We start from the raw sequence: 14686 nt of genomic DNA, 5'->3' as shown, positions 1-14686 counted from the left end.
CATATCAGGCCCAACTCTTTTCTCCGTACTTACGGCCCAAACAAGGCCCAAAAGGTTTCTGCTTTCAGCCTTCTTCATGCCAAAACCCCAATCCGGCCGGCGACTCTCCGACATCCCGGCCGGCGACCATGGCGGCGGCGGCGGCGGAGGTAGCAGCAGCGGGAGGAGGAGGAGAGATGGTGGTCGTCCGCCTGCCTCCCCTTTCCCAGGACGACCCCCTCTTCCAAGACAAGAAGGTACCGTACCATACACACGAGCGAGCGCGAGGAAGAGAATCTCTGCCACGATAGTTTGTTCTTGTGTTCATCTAGGATTTGGTTTCAAAGGGATTTCTCTTGTTCTGTGTTTACTTCACTCGTGGTAAGAAGGTAGGAGCAGCAGATGGAGAAAAAAGAAATAGGCCCCCTTTTATCCGCTGGTTTGGATCTTGCGAAATGTTTTGGTTAAGTTAGCTTTAGTCGATGCCATGCTTGATATAGTGTAAATCATTACTACCATTGCAATTATGAATGTTCGAATTAGTGAATTAGGGATTTTGACAGGGTATGGAGTTTCTTTTGCGTTGCTCTTCCCGCATACCCCGGTTTGTTGCGTTCCTACATGAAGATGATAAGTTCACTTTTAGTTGATTTATTTAAGAGGCAGTTAATCTAGAAAATTTGGAAAAATGTTGATATATTCCACTTGAAGTGTTTTTAGTTTTCATTGGTTGAGTTAAATCTTTGAAAGTTGAACAAATACACAAGTGGCAAGGAAGAAAAGCAGATGCTCTTATCTTTTGTAATACCATACAATATCTTCTACTCCCTCCGTTTCAGGTTATAAGACTTTCTAGCGTTGCCTATATTCATATAGATGTTAATGAATATAGGCACATATATATGTCTAGATTCAGTAACATATATATGAATATGGGCAATGCTAGAAAGTCTTATAATATGAAACGGAGGAAGTAGCTTATATTACAGTTCTAAAATCTCATGTGGAAGGTCAAGTAGATGAATTAACACATGTTTAGTTTCTCCGTTTGTTTGATTCTCATGCCCGTTGGAATCTGCAGCTGCAGACATCTCGAAAAATTTTAGTAAGTTCATTTCTTATATAAATGCAGAGGATATTGGACAGTAGAAACTTATCCTGTCTATTTCAAGTTCCAAACTCATGTTCTGCTGCTGATGCCTTCAAAGTACTGGATAGGATAATCCAAGCTGCTAGGATAGCTCATATGGATGAGGTATTACATGTTTTATCCTTCACTATTCTTTTGGAAATAAGAGAAAAAGGTTCTAGAGTATTACTCTGTTCTAATATCTGACAAATTTAGTTTGCATTGATTTCCTACAGCTTGAGCTTTATTTTACTGGAGACGATGATTTCGGGCCATTATCTACAAGGAATGAACTTGAATCTCTAAATTTGTTGCTCAAAATTTTGAACACGTTGCTTCTGACTGCCAATGTTGGTGCCATGGGAGTTTTGCAAGTCCTACGTGATGAAATACTTATTAGGCTCAGATCTCTTGAGTTGGAAGACAATGACCAAATGGTAGTTCAAATACGAAACCAGAACATGGAAGATTCTCTTCTGAAATGGGGGGAGCAACATGGTGTTAAAACTAAATTGCAAATAGCATGTAAGTGTCCAGACAAGTCTCAGATAGTGTGCCACACTCTCCATTCTTTACTATTATGGATCATGATTGCTCCATGCTGAATCCTACTCATTTATACTTGAGAAGCTTTCTGTCTTTTACACTGGAATGTAGAAACAAGAAAAAAAAACTGATGACAAGAAAATCTGGATGATACAATCTTTCTATGTATAATAAAGTTTCTCCTGTGTTTTGATAATCAAGAATTTTCTGATTGTTTTTGAAATATTTGTGTTGCTGTGGTATTTATGACCATGCTATAGGCTGTATAATAGACAAGTTGATATTAGTTAATTTAGTTGAATTATTAATGGTAGATGATGCAGAAATGCTAGAGGTGTGTTTGTTCACTGTATATCAGGATTCTTAGTTATTTACTCCATTTTTCCCCATATAACCAATTTTAGTTAACTACTAATTGATGTGAGCATGTGACAATTGATGTTTTATATAATTAATTATACATATGTTTATCTGATTGAAATTTTAGTTTTTGAAGGAGCTGGGAGAGGAATGGTAGCTTCTGAAAACATAGATGTGGGGGATATTGCACTTGAAATTCCAGAGTCTTCTATCATATCTGAGGAACTTCTCTGCCAGTCTGGCATGGTATGAACTTCCTTGGTAATCCTATTTCCACATTTCATAAGCACCCACTATTCCCTTCTGGTGGCAGAAACTAGTTCTGGCTAGCATGGAACCCTCTGGGAAACTAAAAATTGCATTTTTACTTTCCCATATTTTCAGTTTGATTGTCAAAGTGAAGCTATCTGACTCGGTTAAATTGAAACACGTACGCTTGGCATATTATATGAAGTGCAGATTATGAAAAGATTACTGCTGAAACTCTTGTAGATAGACCGATGTTTTGACATTTACTTCCTTGGTCATCATTTATAGATATGTTTCTATGATTTGCAGTTTCTTGCATTAAAAGATTTAGATAGCATCACCACTGAGACTATGCTATTGTTGTGGAGCATCAGAGAGCGGTACAATCCATCTTCAAAGTTTAAGATATACTTCGAGGCACTCCCAGCAAATTTCAATACAGGTATTTGTAGTTCATTCTCTTCTGAAAGAAACTCTATTTTCATCTTAAATTCATTTCATCTGTATGAATTTCCAGGGCTGAGTTTTGGAATTGATGCACTTGCTGCATTGGAAGGAACCCTTCTTTTTGATGAGTTAATGCAAGCTAGGCAGGCAATATACTGTTATGGTATTGTTATATTAATTCTTCAGATCACTATTCAACTGGTATGACCTGTTAGTTATCTTTTGTTTCAGCATTTGCGCCAGCAGTATGATGAGTTATTTCCAATGCTGTGCATAAAGTTTCCTGATATATTCAAACAAGACGTGTATACCTGGGACAATTTTCTATGGGCATGTGAATTATGGTATTCTAACAGTATGATGGTTGTATTAAGTAGTGGGAAATTAACAACTTGCTTGATTCCTATTGCCGGACTTCTGAACCACTCGGTTTGCAACTTTATCCCTGAATTGATTCCAAAATTTTCTTTTAATGGTCCACAGGTTTCTGTCTCATGCCTTACTTTTTTTTTCTGTAGGTTTCTCCTCACATTCTTAACTATGGTCGGGTAGATAAAGTTACGAAATCTTTGAAATTTCCTCTGTCTAGACCATGCAAAGCAGGGGAGCAATGTTTTCTCAGTTATGGGAAGCATCCAGGATCTCATCTTATCACTTTCTATGGTTTTCTACCAAGAGACAACCCTTATGATGTTATACCTTTAGGTAATGTGTAGATTTCTACTTAAGTAGTGATGTTTCCCTTGCTTTTCTTGTCATGGCGATGGTGGAGGAGCTGGATTTCTTAACACTGTGTTCTTACTAAAGGGCTTAGCTTGATGATCCTATTTTGATCTAACAACCTCTTGGCTTTCAATTGTGGAGCACCGGGGACAATTTCGATGAATGATGATGACTCTTAAGCATTCTGTAAATTCAAGTAAATATAGACATAACATTGTTAGGATGTGATTGTCTACAGATCTTGATACATCTGTGGATGAAGAAGACAGTTCATCTCCGTCCGTAACTACAAGCCAAACCAGTCATATGGTACGTGGGACATGGCTGTCCAGATTAAGAGGACCTCCGACGTATGGGCTGCCTCATCGCTTGGTATCCCATCTCCATGCCATTCTAGGTTGTAATCAGAACGAATCCGCTCCAGAGGCTGATGTAAGGATGTTTCTTTATTCTTCCTGAATGGTGTGTGAAGCATGCCATATGCATGACAAAGACCCCAAAAATGAGACCTGCAGCTAACCCCAATCACTTGTCCGTACTCAGAACAAGGAAAATGACAGGATGGTGCTCGAAACACTCCTCTCCATATTTACTCCCATGCTTGAAGGATTAGGCGAACCAGATGACTTCGACCGGTGCTACCTCATGCTTAAACACCTCCTTTATCACTCATGGAGTGCCTGACATCAGCATTGCTTACATGCTACTATCTTTGTTTGGTTTCTTGCAGGGAGAACGCATGTTGGGACGTCAATCTCGCACTGGACTACAAAGATCTACAAAGAAGGATAGTTTTGTCCATTGTTACTTCGTGTACCTCAGGCTTGGCCATGCTTGATTCCTAGTCCGAACTCTTTAGTGCTTCATCATTGGATGTGCAAGACCACAATTGGAGTTTGTTGGGAGTGACTCAAGCTGACATGTGGATGGTGGAGCTGTTGCACATGGGTTACCTGCAACTGACTGCAAATCTGTTCTTTCCTGGATAGGGATCCAAGGACCAGTATGGCATTTGACCACCAGTCCCAAGTGAAGATGCTCAGCTCACAGCATCAGATGTCTGATCCGATGATTACGCGAAATCCAGTCATCGATCTGTGCCCTCTGTGGCTTGAGATTTAAGTAAGTTGCCCCTGGTTGTTACTGCAAACCTGCTGCTTTTGGTGGAAGAAAGCTACTTCTGAACTAATTTATTGGGGATGGAGTAATGTCTCTTCGACCCATAACGCCGACATTTCAGCTTATTATTTATAAGATCATATTGCTGATCATGGAACTGCACATGGAATTTCTGCTAAATTAGTTTTCTCCCATGTGGTCCATATGCTAGAATAACTGAACACTGCATAAAAGGATGCTCCTTGAGTTGTGTGCTGAACCTGCTAGTTTTTTTCCCTTTTCTTTTCCTTGAGTTGTGTACTGAACCTGCTAGTTTTTTATTTTTCTTTTTTTTCCTTGAGTTATGAACTGTGCCTGTTACTTCCTCTATTTCATATTATAAGTCACTTTGGGTTTGCGCTAATTTAAATTTCATCAAGTTTGATCAAGTTTATAGAAAAATATAGCAACATTTTGAACACAAAATAAATATACTATCAAAATATATTGAATGATGGATTTATCGAAACTAATTTAATGGTGTACTCCCTCCGTCTCAAAAAAAAAAAAAAGGCAAAATATGACCCTCCTAGTACAATGAATCTAGAGAACCTTTTAACTAGGAGGAGAGGTGACCCTTCTTAGGTTGTCTTTTTTTTGGGACTGAGTGAGTACATGTTACTATGTTTTTCTATAAATTTGATCGAATGTTTGATTTAGGACAGGCCCAAAGTGACATAATATAAAATGGAGGGAGTGGTTTTTTTTCTTTCTTTAATATGTAAGTTCTTAGATCAAACCTTATACAGAACACTTGTCTGGATCTGAAGTTACTGTTCCTAGTGGGGATATTTTTAATGGCAATGTTGCTTCATTTTTGCTGTTGTATAATAATTAAGTGGGACATGATTCAGATGCCCACTTTCGGCGATCCCAGTTTTGTGTACGCTACAATAACTTCCATATCATGTCCTTCTCAGAAGTATCATCAAATCTTTAGGCTTGGTTTAGTTCCCAACTTTTTCTTCAAACTTTCAATTTTTTCATTACATCAAAACTTTCCTACACACATTAACTTCTAACTTTTCTATCACATCGTTTCAATTTCAATCAAACTTCTAATTTTAACGTGAACTAAACACACCATGAACAAATTATGTTGAACTGTGGCCTGGCAGTATGGTCTTTGCTGTCTTCCTTCATACTACCATGTGTGTTTTTGTTCGTGCCGGTATTAACAAACATAACATCTCATTTTAGGAAAATTGACTGCAAGTAATCAGTCTTTGGCATTTCAAAAATTACTCCGAATTTGTAATGACGTGGTACAAGAAGAATCAAATTGATAAATTGAAGTACTTTTAAGTATGTTGTTGCGATAGACAAGCAAATGATTATTAGATGCAACAGCAACAATAAGTACCTCATCACCAAGACAGGTCACCGAAGCAACAAGTTTGTTTTTATGGTTGGTGCCTTCAAAGCAAAATCTTATTAAAAATTATTGGATCTTAAAATCATATCTGCTCATGAGTAGTATGTAGTACATCCTAATGATCAAATCATGCCAGATTGCCAGCCTTGGAACAGGATAAGTAAATGTATAGTACTGATTAAAAACCTCAGTTTTTTTTTCCTAACAGCTGTAGTTTATGCGTTGTCTAGGTGTGAATCCTATGCAATTAATGATTTGCCTATTTAAATAATGAATATGATATACAGTGGAGTACTACAAGCAGCATTGTAGTGATTTAATGTATGAACATTGCCAGATTTGAAGGCTTTTTATGCTGAACTTTACATTATCCACTTCGAAACAGGGTATTTAATGTTCTTTAATCATAAAACGTATCAGATGACCTTCAAACTTCAAGCCCAGGTATTTTTTACCATCTTTAATTTTAAGTATATGCATGATTGCCGGCTCACAACCAAACTGGTGTGCAATCTGCCGTTTTGAGCTTTGACTTATACGCTGCTGCCAATATTGATCATTAGAACTGATTTTATAATTAATTTGTATTTTTTTATTGGATTCATTACTCAGCCTTGGCTTTTGAATTGCTAAAGAGTGCACAATTAGTGTCAAATATTTTTTTTTTAAAAAAAGAATACCTTTCAAAATTGGGGCATTTAACTATTTGCCACTTTTAATTTGATGTTTAGCTATTTGCGCGTCTCATGTGTCTATAAAATGTAGGTCTAGTAAATAGTAGCAAATAGTTCATTGTCATATTTAGGAGCGGCAAATAGTTAAATAGGAGTATCTCTTTAAAATCATTCCTCGGTTCAATAAAAAAAAGACTACTCAAAAGAAAATGACCCTTGCTTGAATTTCAGTGGTCAAAGCAAATGCTAGGTCAGTAATATAGTAATAGCAAGAAATGTGAAAAATGTGGAAGAGAACATTCTTTACAGACAAGAATACTAATGGCAGAAATTAAAAAAACTGAAAAAAGGACAATATAAGAGGACATCTGGGGCCCACATCTCAGTGTAACAAAAGGGGTGGCTGGCGCGTCAGCGTCCAGACCATCCGTGTGCGTCCGTTTAATGGCCCCACCAGTCAGTGTCTCTACAGTCGCCATCAAAAGCAGCCTCTAGTTTGTTGGCTTGCTATTTTTGCCTCTGTTGCGCTGGCGCCGCACCTGCTGCCAACGAGAAAATTGACATTGTGCCATCCTCAAAAGTGGGTTTCGCTCAAATGCCACGCTGGGAGTGGGCTTCGTTAAAATGCCACTTTCAATCGAAGACTACACGCTATAATGCCCTAACGGACAAAAATACCCCTGTTACTACCTTCTTCCACCTCTGACAAGGGATGCCTCGCCGGCTCACCTCTGCCGCGCCCACCTCATCCGCCTCCACCTCCGCTCCCCTTCCTCCCCGCCTCGACCGTCCCCAACCGACGACCCCGTGGTCACGCTCCACGCCATCCGCGCCGCCGACGCCGACGTTGGCGGTCTCCATCTTTCGTGCCAACCCGTCGTCCCAGCCACTCCCGTTCTTCCAAGCGGCGGAGGCGCGCCCGCACGGCGGAGTCGTTGGTGGGCATGGCCATGGCGAAGGCACGGCGCGGTGGTCATCAGAGGTGGAGGCGACGACGGCGGCGGCTGGGACGGGTGCGGGGGCTCGCGGAGGGCGGGGCTGGGATGGGGGCGATGGGAGGGGACACGGGGAGGGGAGCCATGGGAGGGGTCCCCGCAGGGGCCTGTGGCCTGTGGTTCTCCATGGAGGAGAGCTCGCACGAAGGCGGATGGTGGCCGCCGGCGAGAGCTGATGATGGAGGGAGGAAGAAGATGAGAGGAGGGTAATTTGGTCCAAGATAGTATTTTAGCATGTAACCATGTGTTGAAAGTGGCATTTTAATGAAGCCCACTCCCAGCATGGCATTTGGGCGAAACCCACTTTTGAGGATGGCACAATGTCAATTTTCTCGCTGCCAACGGCCGACACTTTATATATTCAACTTTCGTTATTCTATTGGCTTGATATGGTTGTAGTAGCATTTATTTTGCTTACATATACGAGATCCTAGAGAAGTATAATTACTTAATTTTATACCGATCCACCAACGTTGCCGCTTTACAACGTTGTGATGTCTCAACTTTTTTTTTCATACACATTCATCTTACTATCAATGAATACACCTTCTACCATTTAAATAATAATTAGCTGCAAATGCATACGCATGTGGTAAATCTAAAACTTAAATCCAATGAGCATGTTCCATCACCAGGAATCTAACAAGTTACAAAAAGTTTCACATTTCTAACTAGTTGAACTTTCTGTACAAAGGAAAAGGTTTCATGGAAATGGTTTTCATAGTCAAATATAAACAGCACCTAACATATCCTCATATGTTTAACAAACAACAGTGGTTTATTTTTCTCTTAAGAAAAACAATAGCTCTTTGCTGAAAATAATGAAAATTATTATTGTTTTTAAATTATACTAGTAACATGGTTTTTTATAGTTTGATCAAATGTAACAAAGCCTTAAACTAAAAGTTACACCGCCAACAAAATTGAACATTTGATTGTTGTTTGGGCAACACCGCCGACAGCAGAGGCATGTCCAATTTTAATTAATTGCAACAGTGCTTGTACACAATTTACGAGAGATGCAGAAGATGGACGTTTCCATTTTGTTTGCAAAATGTTGCATTTGTACTTAGTCTATTTTATCCTTTTAATTTTCGGCGATGTCTAATTTTTTAATGTTTTGTATTGTGTGTATGGTAATTTATGAGGCTATACATATTAAATTATGCATGTTTTGATAACATAGATCCCACTTAGTTATGTGACTTAGGTCTATGCAATGGAACTTATTTAAATAGAGTTTTATGTAGGCGAAAACCACTATCAAGTCATAAAATTTACTACTAGAAAGTAGAGTTTGAAGTGCCAAACTAAAAATTTACTATAAAATAGGGTTTGAAGCACTAATTCATCGGGTTTTAGAACTTAGTAGTGTGATAAGTAATCAATAGTATCTAAATTCGGGTTGAAATTGGACTACAAAAAAGTTTAAAGGCCAAGGCCCCTTTGATTTGCATGAAAGCATGAAAATTATAGGAATGTAGCAATACTTCGATTGTATGGAATAAATTCCTATGAAAACCCTTTGAAATAAAGGATTGAATCTTATTATATCCTCTCCTTTAAAATTTCTATGAAATGAGCAATCCTATGGAGATGTTTTAGCAAAATTAGCAAGAAATCCAACCTCTTGGAAAAATTCCTTTGAGTTTATCTCACTCATCCCCATTTCTTATAGTTTTCTCGTAGTACAATTAAACGGCCATATTCATATATTTTTTCTATGTTTTGTAATTCTTTGTTTTTACATTTGCACTATCAAAATCCTGCGTTCCATTCATGCGATTAACGATGCCCTTAAATATGAGTTGTACCCTTTAAATTTTGTGGGAAATTGGGTAAAATTTTCAATCTAACTCACCAAACCCATCTTTATCATATATAATCTTCAATGAATATACATAGCATTATGAGTTTTTTCCCCCTCTAGCAAGGCAAGAGGCACACAAGTAGAATCACTTTTTTTTTTCCTCGCCAATTGCACAATCCTAACGTTTTCTTTTAAGTTGTGCGCTGTACTATTATTTTTCACAGAACTGTGAACTGTGTGCTGTGCCTGTGCATCAGTCATCAATCCTGTAAAAAAAAAATCTCCTAAAAAATATGTAAAAACAACACGCATCCTATACGTCAGAAGAAAAAAAATAAGAAAGAAAGGGAAAAAAAAACAGCGGCTTGTAGGGAAACAGGGATCCCGAAGAAGGCACCCGAGTCCGAGAGAGAGAGAAACAACACCACCACCACCATCACCAACGACACCGAGACGGAAGGAAGAAGGAGAAGAAGGCGAGAGAGAGAGTAGTTCACTTCCCTCCTCTCCTCTCCCTCTCTTCCCACTCTCACGTCTCCTCTCTTCCCCTCCGCGAAGCAACGGGGGGCGAGGCGACGGCAGCGGAGGAGGAGGAGGAGGCGGCGGCGGCAGCCGAAACCCCAAGAAAACGCCGCCCCTTTTTCTTTCTTTCTTGCCTTGCACAGCCTCCTCCTCGATCCGTCGCGCGTTCGTCGGGCGAGATCCCTCCTCCTCCTCCTCCTCCTCCTCCTCCTCCGGTTTCCCCCGCGTGCGAGATTGAGCCTGGAAGCCCATTCAGCGGCGGGGTTGGGGCGGCAGGCGGCTGTGAGGTTCTTGATTTGATCTGTGGTTGTTGTTGAGGTTGTGGTTGGGCGCCATGGCGGCGGCGGGAGGGCTGGAGCAGTGGCAGAAGGACGGGTTCTTCCAGGCCGCCGAGGAGGTGCAGGAGTCGGCGGACTTGTCAGTGCTTCTTCTCTTCCTTCCTTCCTTTTCTTGTCCTGTCATGTGTGTTCATCTGGGGTTGAACCGAGATTGGATTTTCATGTTCGTTCGTCGTAGAGAGATTTGATTGATTTTTGTGTGTGTGTGTGTGTGTGTGTGTTATTTACTTTGGGAAGATTTGATTGATTTCAGCGCGTGACTGCTGGTGTATTCGGTGATGCGTTTCTTCTTGCTCGTGTGTTTTGGTGTTATATGTGTTTGTTAGGGGATTATGGGTGGTTGTGGCTGCAAATAAGATGAGGTTTTGATGAATGTTTGTTGGTAAATTTTCTTGGATGGAGTCTTTCCTGGTTTGGTTGGTGAACTACTGTTAACATTGTGCAGTACTCTGTCTTCTTTGTTGACGTCAGTGTGCGATATCAATATATTAGAGTTATTTAATGGGGATTTTATTTCTCTACTTATGAGATGCTATGAATTTTTGGTGATTTATCCATTCTGGTTTTGATTTATCTCTTCTATATTTATATGGTTTGGTGGCGGGTGTGTTCCCCAGTCAAATTGTTATATATTGTTCAACTAGACAATTTGTGCTTGATATATTACCATATGGAGAATGATTATTTATTAGCTGTTAAGGATGTGGAGGTTTTTCCTAGTTTGCCATGCCAAGTTCTTAACTTTGGTGAATTCTTCTTTCAGGATGGAATCTATTTATAGAACTTGGATGCGGGAACGCGATAGCGGAGCTAATTTAGAGGAGCTGAGCGATTTGCAAAGGGAGCTGAAGACAGCATTAGGAACTGCAAAGTGGCAGGTGTGTTTTGTCCTAACATTTAGTTGTTGACTTACTCCTACATTCATTCTATATTCATTCATGTGGTAGACTAGTTTATCCATTGTCTTGCTAATGGTTGGTAGTGTCCGCCTTGCAGTTGGAGCAGTTTGAGAGAGCTATAAGCATGAGCAATGATAAGTATTCTTTGGAAGAGGGTACATTGGCCAGGCGTCGGCAGTTCGTTGTAGCAATGGAGGACCAGATTTCTCAAGTAGAGAAACAAATAAATGATTACTCGATTGACAATGATAGGCGAGGGCTCAACTGGGTAAAGTTAGATGATGAGGAACGAGATGATCTTGTGGCTTTCCTTTCAGCACCTGCACAGTTATCTCAAGATACAAAGAAAAGAGACAACACTTACCATAGTCCATCAAAACAAAAGAATGCGTTGATTGGCGCGAATGATCCCAGGGACATGGCTGCAATCAGTAAAGACCGACATAAAACTGAAGCATTATGCAGAGAAATTTCAAATGGTCAGAGTGAAGCTTGTTGTCTAGCCGAGCAGTTAAATGGTCACAGTACAAGCCCGAGTTCTGGTGGTGAACACTGGAAGATCGATATTTCTGATGATAAAGACGATGATAGAAAATTGTCCCCTAACAAGGTCGAGGCATCAAGTCAGGCAACTGCATTTTCTGGTATCATGAAAACCACCGAATCTTTCACAAGAGTAAGATGGTTGAGGAATAGCTTGTGGAAAGCCAAGAGTGATGAACATCTTCCGTTAAGATATGATATGCCAAATCACTTAGACTGGAGGGTTATAACCTTATTAGCACAGGTATAACTACTAACCCTGCTGAGAGGAGTTATTGTAGATGAAAGAATTAAAGAAATAAACCCCCCCCCCCCCCCCTGTTTTGCATTTACTTGGTACCTTTGACTGAAATGTCCTCCACAAATACTTGACACAATGCTATCCCCAATGCAAACATTACCATTTTACCCTTCTAGCTGCCTAGAGAAGGATATAAAGTCCGGCGTGCGCGCCAAATGTTGCCTCTTTTAAAAATTTAAACTATTTCTAATCCACTGGTTATTAGCGACAAGGGGTTATTGTTAGTGTGTGCACCCAACTAGCATAGGTACCAACAAGAAGACATAACAGTAGCAACTGCATCTTTTTCTCCCGGAGGTCAACACAGGTGCATTTTCGCCGTTCTCTTGTCACAAAATACACGTGTAGCAGTAAAAAGTGCCAAGTAAATGCAAATGGACGGAGGATAAAGTTTCATTATGCTGTCTAATTTGATTTAAATAAACAAGTCATATGACTTTAGACTTTTAGCTAATTTTCAACATATGTGCCCTTTGTCATTTTCTTACAGAGGTTTAACGGGCTTACTGAAAGAAGCAGGAGTTGTTTCAGCGGTTGGAAGGAAAACTCTAGAGTATCTGGAAGGATGGGTGGACTTCATATACAAGGGCCGCAATACAACACTCAGTTTGGTCGTTCCATTCGAATAACCCTTTTACTGGTGTTGAGCATCTTTCTGATTGGTTAGTGTCAAACTTGCCTTCCTTCTACCTTTACAAATGCATTTTTCACTCCTAGATTGTATCCACATTCAGAATAGGAAAGAGTAATTGATACGTTATGATTTTGGAACATCTTTTGTGTTTTGTCCTATCCTGCACCGATGTCTCCATTTGTGCAGGTTTTGCATGCCTATCGAACCGTCATATATCTGTTTTATCATCATAAATATACCATATACTGCTTCAGATACATATACTTTAGGATGATTTCATGTTTCTATATGATATAAATCATTGTACTGTTCTATCCATTCTAATAATTTAATTATGTCATATGCAGTGCCATTTCTCGTGTACTCAGCTTGACAATGCTCATATTGGTGGCTGCTGGTGAAGGAAAAAGTATCCGTTATTGTACTTGCAAACCGTGGTTGGTGTTATTCACATGCTCAGATGAAACAAACGAGCGGGTAATTACAGATGGAGCTGTACATAGGAGGGGAAAAAGAAACAAAACGGGAACGACTTCATTTGTGGAGAGGAAAAAGAAACAAAACGGGAACGACTTCATTTGTGCAATGCAAAATTTCCAAGATCAGAAAACGTGTTGTCACCAGCAGAAAATCATCCTGAGATGGATCCATAGTTAATGGCTATTTGGAGTCTGTTGTGATGGATGATTCATTGATTCCTGCCAATTTCTCCTTGCTGCTGTACCCTCACCAAGGCAATTGTAAAAAAAAAATGTAGAGCTGTTGGGAAATGGATTTGAACGACTATTGTGAATGATTTATACAATTTGTGGAAGTGAACAGTTTCGGTGAAATGAACTGTTTGGCTGATCTGAAGGCATTTCATCAGAAAAAAACATTCAGAAGCATGCGAGATTCTTTGTCCACAGGTGATTCTGTAACACCTTGTTCCCCCCTAATTCTTAAACCGTACTTGAGGATTTGTAGATAGTATATCGCCCTTGCTTGTCTTACCATTAGCAGTAGTATAATTAATCTGGAAACGAAGAGTTCATCTGTATAAGAACATTTCTGTATAGATAGCAGTCCCAGCTTGTGTATGGCTTCTCTGCTCACTTCTAACACTCACCACTCGTGTCAGTCCTACCTAGTTGAGGCAGAAAAAGAACACACTTGTAGATCAGAGATGACAATGTATCGGATAGTACATCTAGCTCGGGTATCCTATCTATTAATGAGGATGTAGTACAAAAAATTTCAACTTGAGTCACCCTATAGCTAATATTTTTACTTTGGACTGGTAAGATCACCTTTGTAACACTTTGAATCACCCTAAGTCACTTCTCTAGCTGTATCTACTAGTCTTGCAAAGAATAGTCTACACGCAAGTTCAGAAAGATTACTTGTTTACAGGTGTCGATATGCTTAAAGTCATTGATGTGCTCAAGAAAAGTTTTTTTTGTGTGGTTCAAAGTAATCTAATCCAAAGTGGAAAGATGGGTTAAAGGGTGATCCAAATTAAAACTTTGATAATAAAAGGTGATCCTAAATGCAATTTACTCTAAAAATAATTAAAAAAAAAGCCTTTTGTGCGTGTATGATATCGCGTTCGGGAAGATAATGTTCAATGGATACTAATTACGGTAAATAAAATAGATATTCCATGATAAACTGTCCAGTTTGCAAGCTCTAGGCCTTGCCCAATAGCAGTCATGGCCTCATAGCCCACGTAGTTAGGGGTAGCAATGTTCTCGTCTGCGAGGGCGCCGGTGCCGGCTATGTCCTTCGTGATCAGGGAGTGAGGGGGAGGATCCACCACCTTCCCCCTCCCTCCCTCTCATCCTTTTTCCTCAAACGCAATCTCCTCTCCATGCGGCCATTAAGGTGGAAGAGTTCCGCAACGGCGGGTGTACGATAGGGTAGGCTAGTTCCTCCCATCTTCGCTCTCGCAATCAGTCCTGATGATGGAAGGAAGCAGAGTTGACGGATGGGATTGCGGTGGCAAGGTGGACTAGATCTGCATCT

At 40.0% G+C, this 14686-nt stretch overlaps 2 protein-coding genes across 2 annotated transcripts; both read left to right on the top strand.

The window, feature by feature from the left end:
- Positions 1–94: 94 nt before the first annotated feature.
- On the top strand, positions 95–4955 carry LOC4345051 (uncharacterized). Its single transcript, XM_015792922.3, has 11 exons — positions 95–236; positions 1112–1234; positions 1345–1633; positions 2142–2260; positions 2573–2705; positions 2781–2857; positions 2942–3139; positions 3229–3415; positions 3672–3865; positions 3977–4068; positions 4164–4955. Exons 1-11 carry the CDS (start codon positions 129–131, stop codon positions 4276–4278), a joined length of 1635 nt encoding a protein of 544 aa, XP_015648408.1. The 5' UTR covers positions 95–128; the 3' UTR covers positions 4279–4955.
- A 4857-nt stretch (positions 4956–9812) lies between these two features.
- LOC9268458 (uncharacterized) lies at positions 9813–13515 on the top strand. Its single transcript, XM_015795539.3, has 5 exons — positions 9813–10384; positions 11069–11183; positions 11302–11991; positions 12539–12710; positions 13030–13515. Exons 1-5 carry the CDS (start codon positions 10302–10304, stop codon positions 13053–13055), a joined length of 1086 nt encoding a protein of 361 aa, XP_015651025.1. The 5' UTR covers positions 9813–10301; the 3' UTR covers positions 13056–13515.
- Positions 13516–14686: the final 1171 nt, after the last annotated feature.

Source organism: Oryza sativa, chromosome 8, assembly GCF_034140825.1.
Source record: "Oryza sativa Japonica Group chromosome 8, ASM3414082v1".
NCBI lineage: Eukaryota > Viridiplantae > Streptophyta > Magnoliopsida > Poales > Poaceae > Oryza > Oryza sativa.
This window is presented reverse-complemented; position numbering and strand designations above follow the sequence as displayed.

Bases quoted from the DNA above. Each gene is read 5' to 3' on its own strand.
- LOC9268458 (XM_015795539.3), top strand. From the start codon at position 10,302: ATGGCGGCGGCGGGAGGGCTGGAGCAGTGGCAGAAGGACGGGTTCTTC. The intron at 11,992-12,538 runs GTATAACTACTA...ATTTTCTTACAG, and splicing joins TTATAACCTTATTAGCACAG to AGGTTTAACGGGCTTACTGA. The intron at 12,711-13,029 runs GTTAGTGTCAAA...TGTCATATGCAG, and splicing joins GTTGAGCATCTTTCTGATTG to TGCCATTTCTCGTGTACTCA.
- LOC4345051 (XM_015792922.3), top strand. From the start codon at position 129: ATGGCGGCGGCGGCGGCGGAGGTAGCAGCAGCGGGAGGAGGAGGAGAG. The intron at 237-1,111 runs GTACCGTACCAT...ATATAAATGCAG, and splicing joins CCCTCTTCCAAGACAAGAAG to AGGATATTGGACAGTAGAAA. The intron at 3,416-3,671 runs GTAATGTGTAGA...GATTGTCTACAG, and splicing joins TTATGATGTTATACCTTTAG to ATCTTGATACATCTGTGGAT.